Source organism: Dendroctonus ponderosae, unplaced genomic scaffold (genome assembly GCF_020466585.1).
Source record: "Dendroctonus ponderosae isolate FM_Combo_2020 unplaced genomic scaffold, Dpon_F_20191213v2 Dpon_F_20191213_4, whole genome shotgun sequence".
NCBI classification, from domain to species: domain Eukaryota; kingdom Metazoa; phylum Arthropoda; class Insecta; order Coleoptera; family Curculionidae; genus Dendroctonus; species Dendroctonus ponderosae.
In genome coordinates this window covers 3,043,329-3,067,963 of record NW_026018611.1, presented here as the reverse complement: position 1 = coordinate 3,067,963, position 24,635 = coordinate 3,043,329, and the positions used below count along the sequence as shown (strand labels likewise).

The 24,635-nt window shown below is 34.9% G+C and overlaps 1 protein-coding gene and 1 long non-coding RNA gene across 2 annotated transcripts in view; both read right to left on the bottom strand.

The window, feature by feature from the left end:
- The window catches only part of LOC109546849 (cathepsin B), a 1,871-nt gene extending 879 nt beyond the window's left edge, over positions 1 to 992 (bottom strand). Inside the window, exons 1-2 of the mRNA XM_019917993.2 lie at positions 626 to 992; positions 263 to 457 (exon numbers count right to left, since the gene is read on the bottom strand). Coding sequence (XP_019773552.1) covers positions 263 to 457; positions 626 to 958 — 528 coding nt within the window. The 5' untranslated portion in view covers positions 959 to 992. The remainder of the gene's footprint in view (positions 1 to 262; positions 458 to 625) is intronic.
- Positions 993 to 6,308: 5,316 nt separating this feature from the next.
- LOC125504225 lies at positions 6,309 to 7,260 on the bottom strand. Its single transcript, XR_007281349.1, has 2 exons — positions 6,993 to 7,260; positions 6,309 to 6,936 (listed from the first exon to the last, which is right to left on the bottom strand). It is a non-coding gene; the product is annotated as an uncharacterized LOC125504225 (long non-coding RNA).
- Between the last annotated feature and the right edge of the window lie 17,375 nt (positions 7,261 to 24,635).

Genomic DNA, 24,635 nt, shown 5'->3' with positions numbered 1-24,635 from the left:
GGGAGATCACTTTGCCCACTGCCTCATCGCCTTTGAAAATGTCCACCGCAGTTGTGGACGAAACGTCAGGAAGAAATTCCGATAGACCACGGCTTCAAAGCCCGGAAAACATTCCTAAATGTAATCTGACCGGCCGTGAAAGCCTTCATAGTCTGATAAAACTATAACAATCGGAAGATTGGCGGATTATGTAAAATAATTAAACAGGCTTAGGTGTAGCTCCAGGTTGAAAGGCTGTAACGCTTTGCATTGCCCTACGCACCTGTTCAAGAGCTCCATAAAGTCCACCAGTAACAATTCCGTTAGTCCAGTCGCTCCAGGCGACTGCGGGCCATCCTCCATTGCAACCGCCTGCTGTTCCACACGTAAGCAAGTCTTGCGAGGAAACCAACAGCTTCTTGGTAGCGTTTGAGTGGATGCAAATTCGGTCAGACATCGCTTCTACGGCCGCAAATGCCTAGAGATTCCATGTTGATTATTTGACATGACTTATTAAATTAACGGCATTAAGAGTGTATGTTGGTACGTTCTATATGTTTCTGTATATTCGGTTTTTTTCAAAAAGCAAAAAGTTTGAGGTGAAATCTCGAGCAAAAAGGTTTCGAAGACATCAAGAGTATCTTACCCAGCAAGATCCACATCGGGACTGATCTCTAATCATTCCAATGATCTGTGTACATTCGGGCCAAGCTGTGCGCGAGTCAAAGGACTCAGGAATTTCTTCGGTAATCTCGCGAACTAGTTTCTGAGCTGTTTTCAGACCTTGTGGTTTTTTCACACCAGAAGCCAGCGATTTAAACAGCTCGTACTCGTCAATTGCAAAGTTTCTTCCCGCTTTCCATGTGGACTGTTTGCTGTTGATTTGCGCAATGTACTCATCGGATAGGGGATGAGGTTTGTTGCTGGGAAGAGCTGAGCTCAGGCCCAAAGCGAAAACTAGCATCAAAACCGACTTCATTTTGACGAATAGTGGATGCTTGAATATCCATCGGGTTTATATAGTCAGGTTTAAGTGTCTGGTGGTACTTAAAAATGAGTATTGTTTGGTTTCAAGCATGTGCAGCACAGATCCGAGATCGGGCCATTAAAAAATTGCCAATAGATTAGGAAATATACGGAGTTAATGGGAAGTGGTAGCTATGCGAAGCGATGTCCATGGATTAACTGATTTGTGTTAGAGTTTTGAAATTTGTTATTAGTGGGTTTGTTTTTGGAGTTTTCTGCGAAGAATTTTTTGGGTTTAAGGGAGTAAAGCTGATGATCTGAGGATCCTCCGGAAAAAACGCAAAAGTACACACTTGCGTACTGATTATTTGTTTTAATTAAATACATTTATCTGGAATCATTCACTTGACTAACATCTGATTGTTGCTGGATGCGGTATCTGAAATAATTTAAATTGCTAAACCTATTGAGTTGAATTTTGCTAATTCAGGTTCAAACTCTCATCTGCGTGCGTTCTAAATCAGGATAATCATTTTGGTTTTACGTATTTGGTGTATAGATAGGGCGAAATTTTGGAATTTAGCCCGCAACTCTATGAGTAAGTCACCAAAGGGTGAAACAGCTGGAGCTAAAAATCAAATATAAAAAGTCATCAGTGTTATAAATTGAGAAGATTAATTCATATTTTCCATTAAATTTTTTAGTTAAGCTCCCAAAGCGATGATATAAATACTGATCATATCAAGCCATACTCTCATTACATGAGTTTTATCAAAAAATTGCCCAATTTATCACTGAACTGGTTAACTTCACCTCACAACATCTGTGTTCATTGTTTACAAAACCGTCTGGATCTCTTATCTCAGTCTGATTTTAAAGGAAAGTTTTCTGGTGTCAAAATTTGATTAAGCGGTTGAAATGAAGGCCTTCTTCAAGCCATTGTGGAGACGGAGTTTCCTCAAAAGTTCAAGATCAAGAACAATCTGCTGGAAAACTTTTAAAAGTTTTCCTGCATGCTAATTTTGATGCGTGTTTCCATCAATTTGAATAAAGTCTTAATAGTTCAGTATGATTTTGTAGACTCTGGATCACCTTGTTTATATTACGCAAATAGTTGCATCACGACTAGTCTTGTTATAAATGATAATGGACGATGAGCTTCAAAGCTGCGGTCATAAACATGCAAAATACATACATTTGATCAACATTTTGTAAGTTCTTCAAGCGCCAGTGTTGCCCAAGATGCAAATATTCTATTGAAAGCGTCGTTTAAACTGAATGCGAAGAGATGTGATCTCATGCTTAGCTTAATTGTTTTCCTGCAATACATTTGAAACGAAATAGCGCCATTATTTATTTAAATCACCAAATGCCAAGGCGACCACAGCTACGTAAACTACATTAAGTGTCGGTTATTTATTGTTCACAATTTTAATGCAAACGTTCTTATTTAGCGCCCTAAGAACCAGGATAGGCCGGTGTGGGAGCAACATATTAAGTTTTCATTGTTTTTCATGTCAGGCCACCATCAAGAGATATATCAAATTAAATAGGATATCCTTTCGTGCATTCAAATTCAACTATTGCGACGTTCGAATTTAAATGTTGATTAACAATTTCGAATTTGTATGTGTTTTTAACGCTACTTTGACTGGAACGGGTCGGCAGCTTGATGCCACCGTTTAATTTATACCGAGTGATTCATTCATCCGAAATTAACTTAAAGGATTATTATTTGGCAAAACTGAGATACTGGCCTTTAGGGACCAACGTAACTTTGCCACCTGCTTAAGAGTAAATCCATCAAATAAACCTGCTTACTTTTCGGCTTATAAGGTACCAGGCAGGTGTTGAAAGCGCGACTAAGATGAAAATTTGTATAAACCTCATAGCTGATAAACCTCTGAATAGTGATTATTCAAGAAAGAATATACCTAAATTACACTACGCAAAGGACAGGTGGAAAATGCTCTTTAGTTAAGTAAGTGATTATTGGCAATTAAGAAACCTCTTTGAAATCTAGATTCTTTTATTTGATCATCCAAAGTTCAATCTTCTAGGCCTGGGTAACACTCTGTTGAGTTGCTCTATTGAGTTGTTGTCGCTCTTTGAGTTACCCAGTTATAACTCATCGGTTAATGAGTTATAATTTATTTGTTAAAGCTTTACGAGACCCAAGACTGGAGTTTTCACATCCAAAAAAGGGTTATTAACAATTTTTCTCAGTAACGTTTTACTACTTTGTTCAAGCAAGTAAAAAATAATGTACATTTTTTCTGCAACAGAACTGAGTCCAAAGAAAGTCGACGAGTTTTCTTGTTTGTTGTGTGTTTTCTTGATCTCTTCATTTTTGAGCATAAAAGATTCAGGTTGCCAGTATTTTACAGTAAAACGTTAGGAAAAATGCGTTTTTTTTCTTTGAAGACAGTGTTGTTTAGAAATATGGACACAAAAGTGCAGAAACTCCAGTTTCCAAGAATTTTCCAAATAAATAATTATTAACTTTCACTTTTTCAGTTCGGGGAAATATTTTTGGAAAAAGACCTAGAAATTATTATGGTTTTGGCCATAATTCAAAGCTACAAAAAGTTTTCCAAACATTTTTACAAAGCGGTTAAGGAGGCGAGTGTTCCAATAAAATGTATCTTATAATTTTTCACAGAAAATACCTGGAGATTGTCAGTATTTTAAGTAAAACTATAGAATAATGCGATTTTTGGGTAGAAATAATTGTTTAATAGAAACTTTGTTTAAACTGGAATGACCTGAAAACTTAAAGGAACTTTAAAAATCAGATCTTCAGAGCGATGAGGGCGGTGAACTTTCCAAATAATTTTTTGTAAACTTTTGCCCTCTGGTCGTTTTTTCAAGACAATCCTAATTGTTTTGGATCCTCTGAAGTTCCCTGTAAACCGATGAATGAGGCGAACTTTCTAGCAAAATTAATTTTGGAATTTTTGGCTGAAAAGACCCCATTATTGTCAGAAAAGAGGAAAATTATCAGAAAATAATGCTTTTTTACGTTTTCGATTAAAAACTTTTCGTTTTCTTGCCTGTTTTGAAGAAATCCTTAAAGGTTTTTGTACCAAAATCGACGCTGAAGAAAGGTTTTGTGAAATGTTTACAAAGCTATAAATTTATCTTGTAATTTTTCGCGTATCAGTCCTCCAGATCGTCAGTAGTTTTAAGTGAAACTCTACAAAATAGAGCCTTTTTGAGTAGAAAGTAAGGAACAAAAATTCAGGCAAAACTAAAAAGCCACATTTTGAAACAAATTCTATAGTCTTCAGAGGATTCTTGGTGACGAGATTTCCAAATAATCTGATATCCTTTCGCTTATTCTGTTCGATTTTTGATAAAAAAATATTTGATTTTTGTTCCAAATTCAAAGCTGGAAAGGGATTTCAAAACTTTTTACAAAGCGACGAAGGATTCGAAATTTATTCATAATTTGTCGCGGAAAATACCTTAAGATGATCAGCATTTTTAAGTGAAACTTTAGAAAATTGAGCATTTAGGAGAAAACGTAACTTTGCCAAAACTGGAAAATTCTGACATTTGAAGACATTTTAAAAATATTATTAATAACTGGCCTGTAAAATAAATCTAAAACAAGCAAAAAAAGTCATCAACATTTTCCCAGCACCGGAACTGAGATACTGCGCCGCTGCGTTGGGTTGGCGCACCAAGCCATTTACACGACACTGCGCCAACTCCTAAAAATTCACCGAGTTACCCATGCCTACAATCTTCTACAAGGCTACATGTTTTGTATGATTTCCATCGCTTTTATACAGAAGATTTGGAAAATCCATGGCCTATATTCGATCACCTGTTCCGAATATCTCGGGAATACTGAGCTGAATAATTATTATCGGAGATATGAGGCCCGATGCATAATGATGACAGAGGTGCACAGAAGTAACTTTTCACGGCACGCATTTCTTTATTTTAATTCGTTTCAAACTGAAGAACTGGAACGTATTTAATTTGCATTTAAAGTGGAATGACAGTGTACGTTTGCTTATTTAAGTACAGCGAGTGAATAATGTTCTGGGTGGGTACGGCTGGGTTATGTTCAAATTACCCATTATTGTGCTATTAAAACGCAAATGTATTGCAGTGGATTAAATGATAGGCAACTTATACTTGATTGCTCGATATCGCTGTTTTTACCGCGACTTGGCCAACTGCTTAAAAGTTACAAATTTTAAATCATCAAGTTTAGTCTAGGGAAATGTGTGAGGAAGGGTGTGACCGCTATGTGAGAGCCGATATAATGGACAAATTAATTTAAAACATTTTTTAAACTCTACTGCATCCACAAACAATATTTGAGCAAAAATATTGTTTTAATTTTGCTGCCCAAATTGGGAGGATTGTTGATTTAGCCTGCTGCCTGTTTTAGTTTTTATAAATATTTAATTATTTAATCGAAATAATTTAAAGTTGGCTCACTTTACATGGAAATTGGTTTAGAAAGTAGTGGAAAGTACAAATAAGCATGCCTTTAGTGAAGTTAAGTGCCCATTATTCAGTTGCAGCGTCAAGCACAAAAGTAGTTAGTTTTTTGCGTTCGCAAATGAGCTTAGAATTTAATTCGCTCATCGGATTTTAGCTGATAAAATGTATGGAGTTGTTTAGCGAAAATAAATGTCACTTTTAGGATTAAATTGCAAAATATTTCAACTGTGTCGGGGTTTATAGCGACTGGTTTCAGCTGTTAATGTCAATTTAAGCAAATTATTGGTAGTTTTGCGATAACTTGCTGAAATATTAATGAAACGCTGGAAATTGCGGTAAATTATGACTTTTCAATGCAAGCCATATATTTTTCAATTTTCCAGCAAGAACTGTAAAATATTTCTTTTCGCGGAACGATTTGAAAGTTTTGTAGTTAAAACTGCTAGTAAATAAGCTTTGCCTAATTTAATGCAAATGTTTTATTGAGCTTTAAGAACTGCTGAGACAAATTGTAGAATTGGTGATTTAGTAGCAATAATCGTCACTGTTGGGTTCATACAGTGAGAATATGGCAAGTTTATTATTAACTTTCGAGATGAAGCTGAACAATTTAATGAATGAGAATATTTTTACCAATGAAAATCTAAGCTTTCTCTCAATAATTGCAATTTTTGTAACAAAAAACTGTACGTGATACCTTTTTATGGTTTGCAGCTTGCCCCTTTTTGAGGCAAAAGTCGACTTTGTTTGCCCTAAACAGCCTTACTGGCTTGATAAAGTTTAAAAACCGTAAACTTTTTCAACTACATTGTACATATTTACATTAAATAAATCAATTGATATTGATTAATGTAATAAATTAAATTATGCAAATTAAATGTATAAATAAAACCAGTATCAATCAGCAAATATCCTTATAATTAGCAAATACAAGGATAATTCTCGGTTTATTCATTGATTACTAATGATATTCGGTCTGTAAGATTCTAATCTATTAATTTTTTTCATATAATTCAATATTGTAATGTGGGACAAACAGCTTTGATTCTGTTCCTTTCCATATCTGTTTTACTCTTGCTTTATTAAATTAATGGATAATTTGCCAAAGTTTCGGTCCATTAGTAGGTGATGTCCATCAAGTTTTCAACGCCGTTTACCAGTTTTTCGACTTTGGTTTCACTTTACACATTTTGCGTAACTTTCCAACTTTTTCTGCTTATTAAGTGTTGCATTTAAGCTTTCATCTGTACAACCGATTCCTTGCCTTACTTTTGTCTTTGAATTTAGGACGCGGCACTTTTTATTTGCTCATTAAACCTTTTATGCTTAATCAAAAAATATTCCACTGTTTTCGGAAGAGAAGAACCCTTTCGACCTCAAAGAATCGTTTATCGGCGTCTTTTAAAATGAATGACGATTGTCTTCAACGTTCCTAGTTATCAGGGAGGCAGTTGGTTTTGCACTTAAATAACAGGGAGAATTTGCCGTCTAAAAAGCTCCAAATCCTCGATATAACCGGAAAGGTATCTAAATAAATATGCCATATGTTCACAAACAAACAATTAGACAATCTGCCCACCTACGTGACGCCCTAATGATCCTTTTCGTTGAGTCACGACCGGACCATTCTGAAGAAGCCATCCTACCATTCTTCTAGGCCGGTTGCACCCGGTAGAAAAGCGCTGAAATTACAGAAAACCGGTGTTTGACGGAAACGAGACGCATTTTCTACGAATATGATTCAGGTTAAAATATCTGAGATGTTTATTCTGGTTTGTGCGGCTGTTTGTCAATCGGCGATGTCACACAAATTGCGAACAGGTATTTTTAATAAAATTTACAAACTGGTCGCTTCCTGTTAGGCCATTAGAGAAATATGTCCATCGTCGCGCTTAATATTTAATTGTCGGCTGGGTTTGCGGGATGGGTTGTCTCGTCAATGATGAGGTCATCTACCCATTAACTTTATTAATTACTATAATCGGTTTCAAGGCAGGTTCTTGCCGAAGACAATCTGGCTTTGGCAGGACGTCTCAAAACATAAGTGGTAGTCCAATCAAACATTCGGACATTGTCCATTTAGGCACATCATTTTTATATTGATGCCATTTACGGTTCTCTTCTCTTATCCTCTGTATGATAGGTTTTATTCCATCGATGATGTGGAACAAGGGGGTGAGAGCAACACTCTCATTGTTGCATTCATCCACATGAAACAAGAGCCTCTTGAGAGTGTTTGAAGAACTGAATTGTTAATCAGATGGTCGGGTTGGATGAGGTTCTGTTCCCAATTTCGTGGCTTTTTCACCAACGACTCTCGCCTAATATCAGCGATGGTCCGTGTTAAGTCCTTATGGTTTAATTGAAGCTTATTTTTTTTGTTTCAATTGAAACCGATCATGATCGTTTTGCCGTACTCTATTGGGAACGAGGAAAATCCGTCACTTAAAATAGTGGGTTGGTCGTGAAAAAAATAACTCTGAATATTTGATTTTGATCAAAAGCCCAGTTTTCTTCAATACAAGGACTAAACATTATCCCAAATACACCTGCAACATTGGCAATTGACTTGTTTTAAGAACATCGTCTATTTGCCTCTTTTTAACATCTTTTTCTAGAGTGCATTGCATTTCTGCATATAAGAATCAGTTTACAATAAAGACACTTGAAGATTCTACATATTCAAAAACTGCAAATTTCGCTTGTCCCCGCCTCAACCATATAGAACTTAATCATGATGTAACTATATGCCAAAAATACCTCGTTCCATTCCGGAATTCCTTCAAACCGAATCCGAATCTCCATACCCAAAAGGAAAACGAAATAAAAAAATGCTTACACGATTACATAATCGGCCGTTTAGATTGTAACGAATGTATTTCAAGTCTAGGACATCCAAACAAACAATAGCGAACAAGATGCGTCCATCGGCTCGACTTGAAGGGACCTTAACCTAAGTTAACTTGACAACCCACTTGATAAATCTGTTCCTGTGGCCCCATGATGAATCACTTATAAATAAAACCATTGTTGGTCCCGGTAACTTCATTTATACCGGAGGTTGCTGGTGCGAAGGCCCAGATGAGAGTGACCGTAGTAGTTTTATGTTTTTTCTTTTTTTTCGTTCTTTCTTTCTTGTCCGCTTAGACTTTGAATGCATTTGAATATCGACGTTTCCACTTCCAACTGTTTGGGATATATTTAATATGCAAATCGGGGATATTTCGTCTTAGGCATTTGCCTATGAGAATCCACCTATTTCATAGGAAGTTATACATTATGAAATTTGCTTTAATTGCTAAGTTATTTGCCCTGTCATTTTCGTCATGTGTCACTTCTGTCATGTAAAATGTCATCGCTAACTTGATGCAACTGGGTCAACTAATACATAGAGATTTTTTAAGCTTAGTCGATTGTTTTCGACTTAAGGTGCTCCCCAGTTTGCATACTTAATCAATAAAGCTTAAAATGCGTTCAAATTAGGCCGTAGGTTATTCCGGATCAGATGAATCAAGCACTATATCTGAGCTAGTGGAACTCGAAAATTTTAGGCATTTTATGCAAGTTACAAAAGGATGCTTGTTGGTGTGTTTTCTTCTTAACGGTGACAATCTCTTCAAGTCTCAATAGAAAACTGATTTTAGTACTTGCATAGTTAAAGGCTCAAGAATAAAATGTCGTTTTTAAAAAGTAGTTGAAAAGTGACTCAGATGATAACTTTAACCATCTCAATTAAAAATAAACTTATTTGGCTTCATATCATCCCTTGGAGGTAATTTATTTCCAAAAGTTGATTAATGCTAAGTTACTTTCATGCTTAACTCAAGTGCACTGACTAAATGTACAAGCAGTCGCAGGCCTTCCCGAAGGATTAAGAGTGGACGCAATTTATGTCCGTTAAGAAACCGCGCAAAATGGGTCGAAAATGTCGATTATTTCGGTTCTAAAGCTTCTAGTGTGCTTTCCGATGAGTTCAAAGCATTCCTCGATTGGTTGAGATGAAAATAATGCAGAGTTCGAAGTATTTTAAAAGATTTGATATTTTGTGCAAAAATGGATTTCGACCCATTAAAATTTTTCGGTCAAAAATTTAAATTTTACATCTATGTTTTTTGAGCTCAATAGATTGCTCTTGAATCAGGGAGCTCCTCAATAGTGATTAAATCAATAGTAAGAAAAATATCATCAGTTAAATATCGTGATTGTTCAAAAGCCATTTAAAATGGGTTAAATATGTCTATTATTTCGAATCAAAGTATCTAGCGTGGTTTTCAAAGAGCTTCCTTAAATGAAAATTATGTAGAAATCAAAGCATTTTGAGAAACTTTTGTTTTGAAAAAAATGTACCTCTACCCCTTAGAATTGCATGCACATTTTTTGAGCCCAATAGACTCTTCTTGCCTTAAGAAGCTCCCCGATATGCATATAAAAAGTGATTGGGTTAATAATAAGAAAAATATCGCCGGTTAAAAAATGTGGCTGCTCAAAACCCACTTAAAATGGGTCGAAAATGGTGAGTTCGTTCTATTTTCTCGCTTCTTTCTGATAAAAAGTATGTTTGTGATAAAAAGTTGTATAAAACTGTCCTCTTCTTCAGATTGAAATTTTTTCGCATTCTCCCATAGAACCGTATTAAAAGACTTATGTAGTTAAAAAGAGAAAGTGTTCATTTTCAAATACTAGTCACCAAAAGAGTGACGCAGATGGTGACTCAACGACCACCTCAAATTCTGAAAAAATAACATCTTTCTTCCTCTGATAACACTGCATTGTTATTTGTCTTCATATCATCCCTTGCCGGTAATTTATGGCCAAAAGGTGAAGCTAATGCTACTTTGCAGCTAATGGCGTTCAACGGTGACGTGTTTCCCTAGAAATTCGAAAATAGTCTTCTTTCAGTCAATGAAATCAGCGGGATGGCAACTGGACTGTTCTTTTCAGTTACCGTCGATGGCTTCCGGTGAAACTGTCTAGGCGCGCCGATAAAACCCCCCATAATCTACCTGCCCTCAAATACGGCATTGTTTGATTTTCCGTATTTCAAATAATGCTCCTGAATCTTGTAAAATCATGTAAAAAGTGGTGCAAACTTGGATTTTTTCAAATTTGTGCTTCTGGCGTTGCTATTTATACTAACCCAGTACGACATTTACAACTCATTCCTCTCTCAACCAACTGGTGAAATTCGCCGGTCTACGGGAAGTTAATCAGCAAATTTTAAGAAAGTAATAATAACGATCTAAGCAATTAAAATTTGCAATAGTAATAACAAGTAATAACCCGAGAACATTAGCGAAATATGTGAATGTATGGTAAATGAGTGCAGTTGAGTAATAGGGCATAACATAGTTTCATGCGTGTTGCAATTGCGGAGTGCAACGAAAGGAAAATGAACTGCACTAAAATTAATTAACAGTCATTCGTGTATTTTGTCTTTTGTGTGATTGAAGGCGGATAGGAAATGGTAAAATAGCGCTAGTTAATGTTTCGCGACCAATTTGCACAACGAATGATTGATAGGCTCGCTGATTAAGATCGTATATGCAAGCATTTCCCTTATCTAAACACAATGGATCATTCGAATTCAACTGATAATAATTAACAAGTTTCGTAGTCGAAAAATGTTCCTAATGCATTATTCATAATTCCAGCTCACTCGCTCACAACTCCTGACAAATCAGAACAATTAACTGTGAAGTATCCGCCTTGTTTCGGTTTTATTTCAGCTATTTTTCTGTAGTTATGTAGTCGTTTATAGTTTAACATAAGTAAAACTGTAACTGAAACCACAATAGCTAACAATGGGCCTATTGTATCAATAATTTAAATGTAAAATATGACCCATTGTTTTTATTCTCCTAATGGAATTTTAACGTGTTACGAGTCATTTTTTTCGGAAGGTACATACGTTTCGTCGTAATGATGGGTTCCGATGCTAAACATGGGGGCTATTTAACGAAAATTATGGCCAGTTTTTTTGTTGTCCATTTAATATTGTAAATTATTGTCTTGTTGCATTCGGGTACTTTCACTTTGGTAATTATTATTTGTACTTTGAGCTTTTCTACTTGGGTTTTTTAGGGCCGGAAGGTGTCTCGTCCAACAAGAAGACACGAGTTTTTCACTTTCAAGTATTTTATGAAAGGTTGCGGTTCGATTACATATTTCAGATGATTTTAAGTCTAATTTGAGGAACGTTTGGAAATATTGTGGATATTTTATTATTTGATATCATAGTATGAACGGGAATAAAAGTTCTGTTTGTGTTTTGAACAGCTTATTTTTGCTAAATCGTCGATTTTTTCAGTATCTGACGTAGACCCACAAAGAGGACCATTTAAACAATGAAGTTAATAAATCTTTGCATTTAGTATTGAAAAGTAGTTTAAAAAGCAAACACTTTCTGATTTGTTCACGGTCTTTTAAAGGACATCAACATTTCTTCGCCAGCCTAAAAACTCATATCCTCTATAGAAGAAAATTTTCAATTTGTTGCTCTACTCATTTGTTAAGACAAAGAATATAAATACTTTTCATAAAGCGTGATTTCTGCTCTGAGCATTACCTGTCCTAGCAAAAATAGATTTGGTTTTCGTCTTTAGTTAGTCCCCTTTTGATTAACAGCTTAGAGGTGCATAATCTTAAACAGACATGACATCTTTTATAATGAAAAATTATAAACATTTTTTATTGCAAAAGAAAATAAATAATTTTTTGCGTTGCAACAGATTGTTTAAAATCACGAATTTTGCTTTTAGTTGCATTCGTGATGTTAAGTTTGCAAGCAAAATCTACTTATATATCTCATAATACGGAAAACATAAATACGGTCAACGACGAGTGCACTGATTAAATGTTTTGATTTACCTAAAATATCAATTATTTTGGATCTGAAGCTGCCAACGTTTTTTTTGTTCAATGAGTCCATACATCATACATTCTTTGCTTTCCTGGGATGAAAATTCGATTGAGCGTTGAATTCATTTCGCATTTTGAGAGACTATGGTTTTTCTTTAATTGATTCGTAGAAGGAAATTTCCATGTAAAAATTTAAAATTCAGATGCTCGTTTTTTGGGCTTAATAACTTGTTACCAGCCCAATGCATATATAACGTGTTCGGGACCATGGGTTATATATCCGGTTAAAAATTACCATCGCTCAAAAATCGCTTAAAATGAGCCGAAAATGATGGTTATTTTTAACCTGAAACTTCCAGCATATTTTTCAATGGTCTCGTTGCTTCCTTTTTTGCATCTGCAAGCATTTTGAAGGACTTTTTATAGCAGAAATCGACCTGTACTCTTTATGGAATTTTTGGTCAAAATCCCTCCGCCTCCCTAATATGTATATAACAAGTCCTCAAAACTACGTTAAGGACAATATCGGTTAAAGGTCGTGACCGCTCAAAAACCACTCAAAATGGGTCAGAAATATCGATTATTTCGGAAGTGCAGATCGTTTTTCTATGAGCTTGTTCCATTTCTGGCTTCCTTGAGATGAAAATGAGAGGGTGGATATTTTTTCAAAAATTTACCACTTTCGCTAAAAAATATTAGGTCAAAAATGCAAGTTTTTCATGTGGTTTTTTGAGCTCAATGGATTTTTTGTTCTCGACTTAAAGAGCTCCCCAATGTGCATATGTATAAAGTGATCGGGATTCTGACTGCTCAAAACCTATTTTGAATGGGTTGATTTTAAGTATTGATTATTCATTCAAAGAATTTTAAGAAACTTAATATTTTTTTGGAAAAATCAACTTTTATCCCTTAAGAAGCTTTAGGTGAAAATTCTAAAATTTTGCATGGGCTTCATGAGCTCAATAGATTTGTGAGCCCTAAAAATGTGAAGCTTGAGTATTTGCGGTTCTACCCTACGTTCGGGACGTTTCGAAAGACTTGATGATTCCACCATGTATATGTCCTTCAGATGTAAAATTTAATTGGTAATTCTGAATGTTACGCCACTTGAAAGTTTCGAAAGTCCAGAGGCCGGTTGATGCTCGCTGATCCTTCCTTCTATCAAAAACTGTTCGATTTGGCTGTTATTTCCATTCACCGAATAATATTGAATTTCTCTAATCCGAATCTTGTTTGAAGAGTCACAAAGAGAAGACGGTCCCCACAGTGGGCAATGCATGGAATGCGCCCCGGACCACCGAGATGAACCACAAGAGCTCTTAGATCTCGGGGATATTCTACCTGAGAGTCTGTCACAACGCATTCTTTCATTTATTTCGTGGTTGTTGCTCGTTTTGCCTTTGTACACGGTTTTGAATGTTTCATATCTCGGGCGAGTAAGGGACGCATTGTCAGAACGCGATTGCATATTATGTTACTCTGGTCGGAATATTCAGGCATTTTAAATAAATTAAACTGGTTATCGGTTAACTGCATGATCCAGTTAGAATCCATCAATCGCGATAAATCCCGTTGTATGCCAACATGGAGTCGGCGATGATCGCGGCTTCGCATAATGTCCTCACCAAATCTTGGCTTAATCCGCTTACTGCCAATTTGGTCTCATCGTGCCACGCTTTATCAGCCAGAATTGCCTTTTCAGATCGTAACTTCGAATTTACTTAAGAAATAATTTCGATTTTAATGGCCTTAATGGCCCGCATGGCCGATAAGTCAGGCCTGCGTTATGAAGTGCCTTTGTCATTCTATAAAATGTTTCTGATACCGAATAAGCTTTTAGTCTGGCAATGTGGCCACCACACTGGCCTTTACTTTGCAACAATATGTGCAAATTTACCTACCACTCCCGGTCATTCCTAGACCGCAACTGCACCTTAACACTGGTTTACTATCAAATGTTCTTCCATTATGGAAAGTGATCTTCCTTTGAATAGCCTTACAAATAAAACGACGGGAATCACCAACTTCTCTTCTTCATCTCTTCATCATATTTCCCTATTCAACATCTCAAAGACTACAGATAATCAAGTAATGTATCAGATTTAAGATCTTCTGGTTTCCTTTTCTTTCACTTATTTTGAAAATCTCTAATGTCGACAAATACAAATTGCTAAGAAACGGGAAAACGCAGTTTTCTAAGTTGATATTTTTATAAAAAACATTTTTCAATACATTTTTTTATTGCTTTGTTAATATTTAATTAGTTCATGTTAAAAAAATTAAAATTTCAAATTTCAACACCCTCTCTTCGAAACGAAGAGTCTGCGGGCAAACGTTTCTACTTATTTTCCAGTCTTCTCCATTCGTTTTGATTTTCCGGTTTAAAAATTGAGTCGCCCTTGATATTTTTCTTTGCATATTAATTCCTGAGGAAAAAGACAGATTTGATCCATAACCTTTTTTGAAACAAATAAATATGATTATCGTTTTTATTATTGTCATTATTGATTCTGGATTTTATTATAACAGAAGACAACGCAAAACGTACTACTTTTGCATTTCAAAATCGATTGTTCAACAGCTCGTTCAGAGCTTTGCGTCGACTTAATGTCCAAATTAGTTATGTAAATGTTAGTTTGAAGAAATTTTATTTTTGAGTGAGTAGTTATTTTGGAAATTGTCTTAAAAAGGGTTTTGAAATAATCCTTGCCTAATTTGGGCTAAAATCACAATTAGGAACCGTTATTTATTTTGAAATTGGCTTTTAACGAAAGAACCCCCTTTGAGTCAGTAGATAACAACCGAAAATTTTAACATGGAATTGTTTACTGAGTCTTCTGAGTGAGAACACTGGCTGAATTTTAACAAATTTATAAATATATAAACTAGAAATAAATCTGAAGATGCGAAGCAGAAGTGAGAAGCATTTAGAGACATTCTACTGATTTTATTCTTTTGGAATGATTTTCTCCAAACCTCCAATAAATGTCTCTATCGACTTTTTATATGCTATTCTTTATACAACGGCAGATATTTTAATGCGTGACTTCGATATTTTTTTAGATAAATCGTTTGATGTTCCTTCTTTTCTAACTCACTGCGAGCTGATCCTTTTTGGGCAAAAATCTTGCAATGGAGCCTTCATCCACTGCTTGTATCTTCGACAAACACACACTGGTCTCAACTTCTCTCGTTCTCTTCTACCCAATTCTCCAGTCTTTAATTGCAAAAATTCCCATTTTTATTACATCCATATACATTTTCATCATAAAATCCAAACAATCAAAGAAAAATTGTCGGTGTTTCTGTTTGAGCTTCTGATGCTTCTTCCTATTGAACTTGCAGCTTAATGGCCAAAGGAAAGCTCATGGCCAGGGCCAGGACAAGTTAACCGTGCCAATGATTTCATCACCTTTCCGCAACTAAATACATATACATATGCATTAAGTTGTAATGGCATATATTTACACTTAATGGCTATAATTTCGGACGGTCAAATATTTATTGGCTAGTGTGCGAGTAAATCTCAAGATGCGTTTTAACGATATTTGCCGATGGTTTCTGTGTTTATTACTCGGGCATCATTAAAATGTGTCGTTTTTTACAGCGACATAAGTTACGAGGTTTATTACGATCGTAATTTACGGTAATAGCGTAATGTTTAATGTGACCTAATTTTGATGCAATAATAATGCCAAGGAGAAGAGGTTCATATTATGTATAAACACAATATCTCATTAATATAATATCAGCAATATGTGAATAGTACAATATTCCTTTGTTTTTCTATGTAGTTCCCTTGAGAAAAGAAGCATCTATTGATTAGATAAAGTGACACCATAGAGGCAACAAACTCAGTAAATATGAAAAAATTGTTGATAATACTTTCACAGTAAGTGAAAGATTAGTAGAGTTCTACGCGATTTTACTTTTATATTTGAAAAGATCCAGACTTTTGCCCAAAAACTCGCGCGAGTTTCACGATTTTAAAAGCAGAACTTTTGTCATACTCAAATTGGTGTTTTTTTCCATAGCGAATATAATATTTACAGCCAATTGGCAAAATACTTGTCAAAAGCCATTTCCAAGCATTTTTATAGGGGCGATCGCAAGATGCCCAATAAAACGGTCCGATGCCCACAGTTTATGAGGCATTTATTAAAATTTGGTCCAAACGATCAGGATAATAAAAATACACGGCCTCCAAATTAAGGCGTTCGAAATGATATCGACCAAGTATTTTACGTCTAAACTTTCAGAATTACTTTCTGGCTCTGGTTTGATTTACTGCAGGGGCGCCTTTGAGACGTGATTAAGTGTGCTAAAATGCCACTTTACCAGTGCCATAAAATCATTTAATTTCCAATTAGGTATTTAACAAAATCACTCAAAGATTTACAACGGTGCACGCAAAACGTCGCTGCCACTGGCTTCGAGAACTAAAACATCGGCGGATAGATTACAGTGGAAATAAAATTCGAATAAACAAAGGAGATTCACATAAACGCTGGGAGTACAACCTATAATTAGCCATAATTTAATAATTATTGTTAATAAATGTTATTATGCGGGTTTCCATATCGGAAAAAAACGGCCTTTATCCACCTTTCACATCTAGAGAATTACATTCAATTTGCTATGTTTAATTGTTCGAATTCTATCAGTCCCACGTGCAAGCAAATTGTTATGGCATTCATTTGAAATTGATGTTTTTCTTTAAAAAAATCGGATCAACGTCATCTTGCTGATGATTTCACTTCAAAGCCAGTTTTGTGTTCTTTTTTCTGATTGCCCCAAAGACTAATGGGGCAGGAATATAGAAGGAAGTTGTGCTTGTCCAACCCTGTGTGAGAAGCGCATTTCCTTGCTGTGTGTAAAAATTTGTTATTATTTGTTGGCAGGTGCTTCCCTTCCTAATTTTTGCCACCTTTTCTTTTTGTTAACGCGCAAGTAGTACAAAATGAGCGAAGAAAAAATAAACTTTTAATAACAATAATGGATAAAATAAAGGAGTTAGTGTTAATACTAGGTTTAATACAAAAATAGTAGTTAACTTTTGCTTTTCAAAAATTGGATAAGTTTTTTTTTTAATAAACATGCAGCTTTGTTAAGCATAATCGAAATTCGTCAGCATTTTTTCAACGGTGTTAAGTTGATACTAATATACAGGGTGTCCCGTAAGCTCATACTCAAAAGGGTACTGCGATATTGTTTGGACCAAAAGAAGACGATCTGATTACTTTTATTAACAAAAAATGTTCTCAAAGTTCAAAGTTCTTCAAAAAAATTATCTTTTTTGAAATATCGGGAGAATGGTACGATGTATTTTAGTGAAACTCGCTGTGAATTTGTTCTTATGTAAGACTCATATTTTGATGAAATAATCGAATTCAGCCGTTTTAGACAAGTGGTGAATTCTTGAGTGTCGTGGTACAAAAACTACCAGAACTTTTCAGCTGGAGACCGAAATCAACTCATGTTTTTTAGGTCGATGCACAAAATCATTTGTTCACAATTTAGTACTGTTTGTAAAATCTTGTAGCATACATAGTTTTTGCGTAAAAAAATATGTCTGTTTTCTAGTCACATAAATGCATTTACTGCAAATATGCGCCGCGTAAACGCGTTCACGCAAGTTGTGTTCGTAAAACCCTAATAATTTGACCATGTCGGTCACTTCTTCATTAGAAAAGGTCATTCAAAACGAATTTGTGAGATTGATTGAGAATGATTTTATGTCTTGTATCACGATATTTGCAGTTAATGTCTAACATTGTTAAGTGGCAAGGAAACAATTTTTTTTTCACAAAAACTATGACTGCCACAAGATTTTACAAAGAGCACAAAATTGTGAACAAATTATTAATGCATCAACCTAAAAAAATTAGTTGATTTCATCCTCCCGTTAAAAAGTTCTGGTAGTTTTTGTACGATACTCAAGTATTCACCGCTTGTCCAAAACGGCTGAACTCTATTGTTTCATCAAAATATGAGTTTTACATAAGAACAAATTCACCGCGAGTTTCACTAAAATACATCGTACTATTCTCCCGATATTTCAAAAAAGATGAATTTTTTGAAGATCTTTGACAATAAGTAACAGAGGAGCCAGACATTTTTTGTTAATAAAAGTTAGGTCAGATCGTCTTCTTTTGGTCAACCTTTTATTCGAATTAATTCCTGAATAATTTGAATAATTCATCATGGTTTTTTTAAATAATTTTTTTGAATCCAATTTTGGTGGTCTTATTCCATTATTTCATACACCTCTTTCAATATTCCATTTTAATTAAATTGCTCAAGTTTACCCTCGAATCGTTGGTGTTCTGATCCGTAATTCCCCATACAAAATTCAACATTTTTGAGTTTTCAGGAACAATTTTGCACACTTTGTCTCCATAAATATCAACGAATTTCTGTTGGAAAGCTATCAGAACATTAACACGCTTCGCTTCATCCAACGAATTAGAAACATTACAAAGTGGTAAACAAATGTCTGCAAATTATTCTAAAGCCCCCATTGTCTCACGTCGAATCCTTAACCGAACAGGCATCGTTACAAGGCATGGGCTTTCTTGATTGTTTGTAAACAACTCGTTTAAATACGTAGCTGAGAGTGAGATTTGCCATAATTAGAAAACGCCAAAGACACGCAATTAGTGAGTTAGTTTCGGTGAAAATGTCACGTTGCACCTTTGTGCTGAACCAGGGTGGGTTTACGACTGAAAATAAAAAGAATCGTCCAAGACATAACAAACGACTGGCTTTCGAAACAACTTCCTAGCAGTCGCTCATTTCATATGCAAAACTGGCTTTAAACAGATTTGGCTTTTAACGTGTCTTTGAGACTGCCACATTGAACGGGGAAGGAAAAATTGGATTTCCCGTGAATGATCTAGCGCTGTGAACTTACAACCAGTCGAAACCTGCTTGAAGATAATCTGCTATACGTATAGACGGCAGATTAAAACCAACCATAGATTCTAATCGGTTGTACCTGTGCGACTAACAATCACGAACAACCATTAATAATAATCAGTTTAGAAGATACACGGAGACATTTAGGGTTTTGAAATTTAAGACTTTGCTCATTGTTTGCTTTGTGAATAACATTAAAAGCGGCTCTGGGTCATTAAGGTGGGATGCGAAGTTTAATGGCCAACATTTTGACAAAGTTATGAATACCGAAAGTTAATAAGCAAAACCCATTCGCTCGATGGCTTCAAATGGTGAAGAAATGTAGAATTATTGAAGTCATGATTACTTTTGTGCCCACTCTAAATCTAATCTGCATGATTACTTAGCCTGCTTTTAACGTTTAGGAAATGGGGAAAGTCCAGGCAATATTTTCTCCTTAAAACTCTACTTTTCAGGTGGTCAGTTTTATTATATCAAAGCTTGTCTTTTATACGTCAGGGGAGTAAGAAACATTAAAGCAATCACTAAAATCGCCTCCTAGAGACGAACATTGAAGATTTAGCATTATAAATTCAAGCAGCTACTTGAAGCTAAAATCAGCTCGCATTCATTTTCTAAGGGTTTAACGAGGTCCTGATTAGAGTTTAAACCGCTCTTTTAACTTAAGGTCACTTGTCCCTTAAGCCTTAAAAAAGTTATAAATTAGTGGGAAAAGATACAGGAAAACGTTGCCCTTAAATAGAAAGTGGGCATGTTGAAGGGTTTTTCGTGGTTTTGCTAATTCTGGCCACTTAGGATTTTGCTTGCTTAATTCTGACTAAATGGTTTGCAATAAGCAAGAAGGATGAGCACATTGAGAGAGAAAATTACGCCAAAATTTAGTTTTTCAAAACATGCTATAAAAACATGCATTTTTATGCGAAAGTGAGTTAAAATAAAAGTGCCACTTTATGCGAAATCACGAGCTTAAATGGGATTATTAGAGTACACAAATAATGGAAAGATTTTCATATCAGTAAAGTTAAATGTTAGAATAAAGTCGTTAATGAAGTAGGAATATGAATGGAACCACTTGTGAGAAGCGCGTTTAAGGCCCTTTTAAGTAATTTTTCATTTGCTAAAACTTTAAATTTAAACATATTTTATTAGATTATTTTGGGTTTCTGCTTCGCTGTTTCTTTGCATATGCCGTCTTCTAAATTATAATCGATATGCTTGTAAAACTTTTGTTTTGCTTTTGCTGCTGCATGCTCTAAGGTCGACGATACTTTTCGAAAATCTGTCGTTAAAAGTATGCGGTTTGATTTTCTTAGTCAATACCGCTTCTCAGTTTACGCGAAATTAGTGGCTTAACACTAATAATAAGAGAGCACAAAATAGTAAAATATTTACAACTGACAATAGTTAAATTAAAGTCGTTGTGCAAAAAATTATTGGAAGTATCTTCACTTTCATTTAATTCTCACAAAAAGTTCTGTAATGTAATATTGCCGTTTGGCACATTTAAATATAATTCCGCTCCGTCTGATCTTGCGATTCGTTTCGGTTTAAATTGCTTATTCGATTTTTCTTCGCCCTTTCCTATAGAATGCGTATTTAAGATTATCGAGCTTCCAAGGTGCTTGCAAAATTGACAGCATTAGTGCATTAGCAAAGTGCAATTTATAAGTCGATTTCCCATTACCTGGAGGTTTGGTAATTATTTCCTGTCAGTTGAAAATGGTCGGTGAGGAAATTGCAAATATTAGAACGTCTTCGGCGATTTCATGAAAAATGTAAGTGATAGAACCCATTAAACGTCCACTCAACGCCGACAAACCGATAAAATTGACGGGCGGCAAAGAAACGGGCGTTAAAATGCCCGAAGGAAACATAATAGTTGCACGAAGTTTAATTAATGTAATCCAATAAATCACGGAACGGACAAATGAAAATTTCTTATTGAATCACTTTAGTTAGCTTTACCTACATCCATGAGCAATATTTATAAGCGGAGATTCGCTACGTCGTATAAATACGTACCTCTAAGATTTATACTAACCTTGATATTGAATATGAAACCAGTATTAAACAGTATGAGTCCTTACACAATATCTTATTAGGATGAAAAATGCTAGAGAATTATTGCAGGTGAATTTCGAATGGACAGCGACTAGGCAATTTACCAGACATAATTTAAATTAAACGTACCATACGGATTTGCTGTAGTCAAATGAATGTTTAAACCATCGCCGTGAATTAATAAGAAAAACTATAAACATATAAAACTCTTCATTTAATAAATAACCCGAATAAATTAGCAATTGAATGATTGTGTGGATAGAATTAAAAAAAATATATGACGAAGCACCAGCTGTCGCAAAATGCAGTACAAAATTATTCAAAATAAAGTAAACCCTTCCAATAAAATAGTCACAAAAGACCAGCAATTAACTGGGTCATTCAACGTAAATCAACCGCTTTTTCAACAATTAGGTACCTTAATAAATCAGTTGAGTAAAATGCCAAAGCGAATCTAAATTACATTGAAAATATCCGGTATGGACCTGCGCGATCGGCTAATTTATATAGTTTTAATTATACAAAGGATCGGAGATCAGTAAATTTAAAATTCTGCGAAGCGATCCCAGTTTTGCAAGGTCAGGTTTAGAGCAATAGACGATAAAAATGAAGAACTTAGTGGCCAAAACAAGCAAAACGACGAGAACAGGACACGGTTTTCGTCTTTAGCGGCTGATTTTTCAAAGTGCATAAAATGTTCTGCCATCAATTTTATTACCAAAGATATGTAGACGAACGGACGTACTGTTTCGGGACGACGGAGTCACTTAACTTTTAAGCCCACTTAACTCCGTATCTTTTGATGCAAATATATATTAATTCCTTTAATATCCATCCATGTTACAGAGTGTTTCAACTTTTGCATTCTTTTCAATCCAACTTCTCTCATTTTGTTAATTCTTTTCTGTCGCTGTTAGTTGGTTAATATACAGGGTGATTCGGGCAGGGGCGAATCCAGCTTTCAAGTCAGGGGGGTCATGTAGTAGAAATTCGGTTTTTTGTTGTCTATAAAATTAGAAAAATTATCGTTAGTCGACATAAATCTGGGCTAAGATGACATTGGTATCGTTGGATAGAGAATTGAATATTTGATTACAGTCATAACAACATGAGTGAGGAAATTAGACTAGTTTTGACCCAGAAAGCGAAATTTGAATATCAACACTTAGGTGCAACATTATGCCAAAATTGTATGTTTTCCGTCCAGTTTTTGCTCATTTCTCAGACACAAAATGAGCAAGAACTCTCAGTTTGACATCATTCCCGAGAGAACTAAATGGCACTTTTAGAAAGTGAACCATCGATAAAAAAGTGTTGGCAGTTTTCTCGAAAAAGTTTTGATTTCAAGAAGTTTTAGATTTACATGGTTTTGTTTGGGTTGGAAAACCGACGCAAACATGACGCTGCTTGTTTCGAAATTTCTCATGAACCATTTGAGCCACGGAATTCGTTTTGGCAATCTTTCGATAGACAATTGAAACTGAAAGTCTAAACTAGTTCAATTTTGTTGTTTAAACCACAATTATTTGTTTGTATTGCTTTCAAATTGAAATATAATTCGAATAAACTCTATACAGAGAGATAAGCGCGGAATTCAGTTTAAAGTTTAGTTGAATGGTTATCAAATGTTTAGACAAGCAAATCGGCGTATTTTAAAGAAAAAATTGACCAAATTTTAATTGTTTTTAGGTGGCGAAACTCCGAAAACTGTAAGTATTTTGCCAGAAAATCTAAATTAGACCATTTATAAAAAGATTTTTTAAGAGGCGTATAAAAAATTGTGAGCCTAACAAAAGTCACTTGAGATTCTTGAGAACCTCAGTGCGTTCTTAGTGCGGTAAAATATAATTAACGAGAATTGCGAATTAAAACAAAGCACCCTGTAAGCGAACTATAATTCTCTACAATGAAAGAAAGTCCAAAGTAAATTAATGATATTACATACTTTTAATTATGATGAGCCGTACTTACGCCACATGTTGAATAATGTGATTATACAGGATGAGTCAGGACTTTAATAAGTGAAATTAAACATTATTTTAAGCCGGAAATGTATAAACAGTTTGTTGTTGATATACATGAATTTTGAGTTGTTAAAGTTCCTCGTTTCATTGTGGGATCATTTGCCTCTAAAAGTGGCAAAATGTTAATGCAAATTACAAACGCTTTGCAAGTATTCTCATTGGGGCGCATTTTTTTGAATGCCCAAATTATTACTTTAGGTGAAAACAAACTCATGCTAGCTTTAAAATCAGTTTTGTTAACGTTTGTTAAAGCTATTTTCAATTCACTCACCCTGTATGGCACATAAAGGAAGTTATATCCCTGGGAATAATTTTAATTTCTTGAGCGTAAATAATTTTCTTCAACCTCATCAAGTTAACTTAACGAGATCTAAAATATTAACGGTATTACATACAAATGTTAATCAGAACAAAGAAAAACGAACAACGATAAAACCTTTCGACTTGCTGAACTCGGCACGTCGATGGCATTAGCCAATTAACGAATAAACGTTTATAATTTCAAATTTATATTTGAAAATAACTAAAACAATGTTGTAAATAACAGCCTAATGCCGTTTAAATATTACGGCAGTTGTGGAATGGGCAGTAAAAGGTTGGATACGCGGACCAACCATGGCTAAAAACCGTAATATTCGTTATGGGGAGTTTTGCTTCTTCCTGTAATCGAATTGGATGTATTTAAACTGCATCAGGTTTAATTAATGGTATTTAAGCGGCTAAAAGTTAGAAACATGTGGCAGAATAAGTTCAATAAAATAAACATGCAGATGATTAATTGAAAGAAAATTTCTGCGTTTTGAATTGTGTGCAACAAATAACTGCCTGTCTTCAACTTTCTTTATTAATTTCTTTCTTAATTCTCAATTGTCAGTTTTAGATTTTTCTAATTATTCTGTTTCACTTCTTTTTATGGAAACGTTGATTTTCTGCTTCAATGAAATACAAAATCGAAAAAACAAAAGCATTGTAAATACAGTGCATATTATTGCTCAATATAAAACGGAACCTAATGAACAATAAACAATAGCTATTAGTGTCAATTATTGGCAAAATTCGGGTGTTTTAAGTGGTAATTTCGCCAAACACCGTATTGTTTTATAATGCGCGACACGATGCTATTTTACCGGATCTTATGGCTTCGTAAAGCCACTGATATGTTTTTATTTTTGCCACCTCGAACAGACTTTGCCTGGACACCTCGTATAAATTGCAGGCATTATTGATCCGGCCATGCAAACCTTTTTGGGTGTCGAATTCCCCAATTTGGAGATATTTTGCGTGAAGTAGACGAGAAAGCTAATGAAGATCAGTTGTTAATTGTATTAATTCGATTTTTTAAACATTTTGTATTTAATCGCGCTT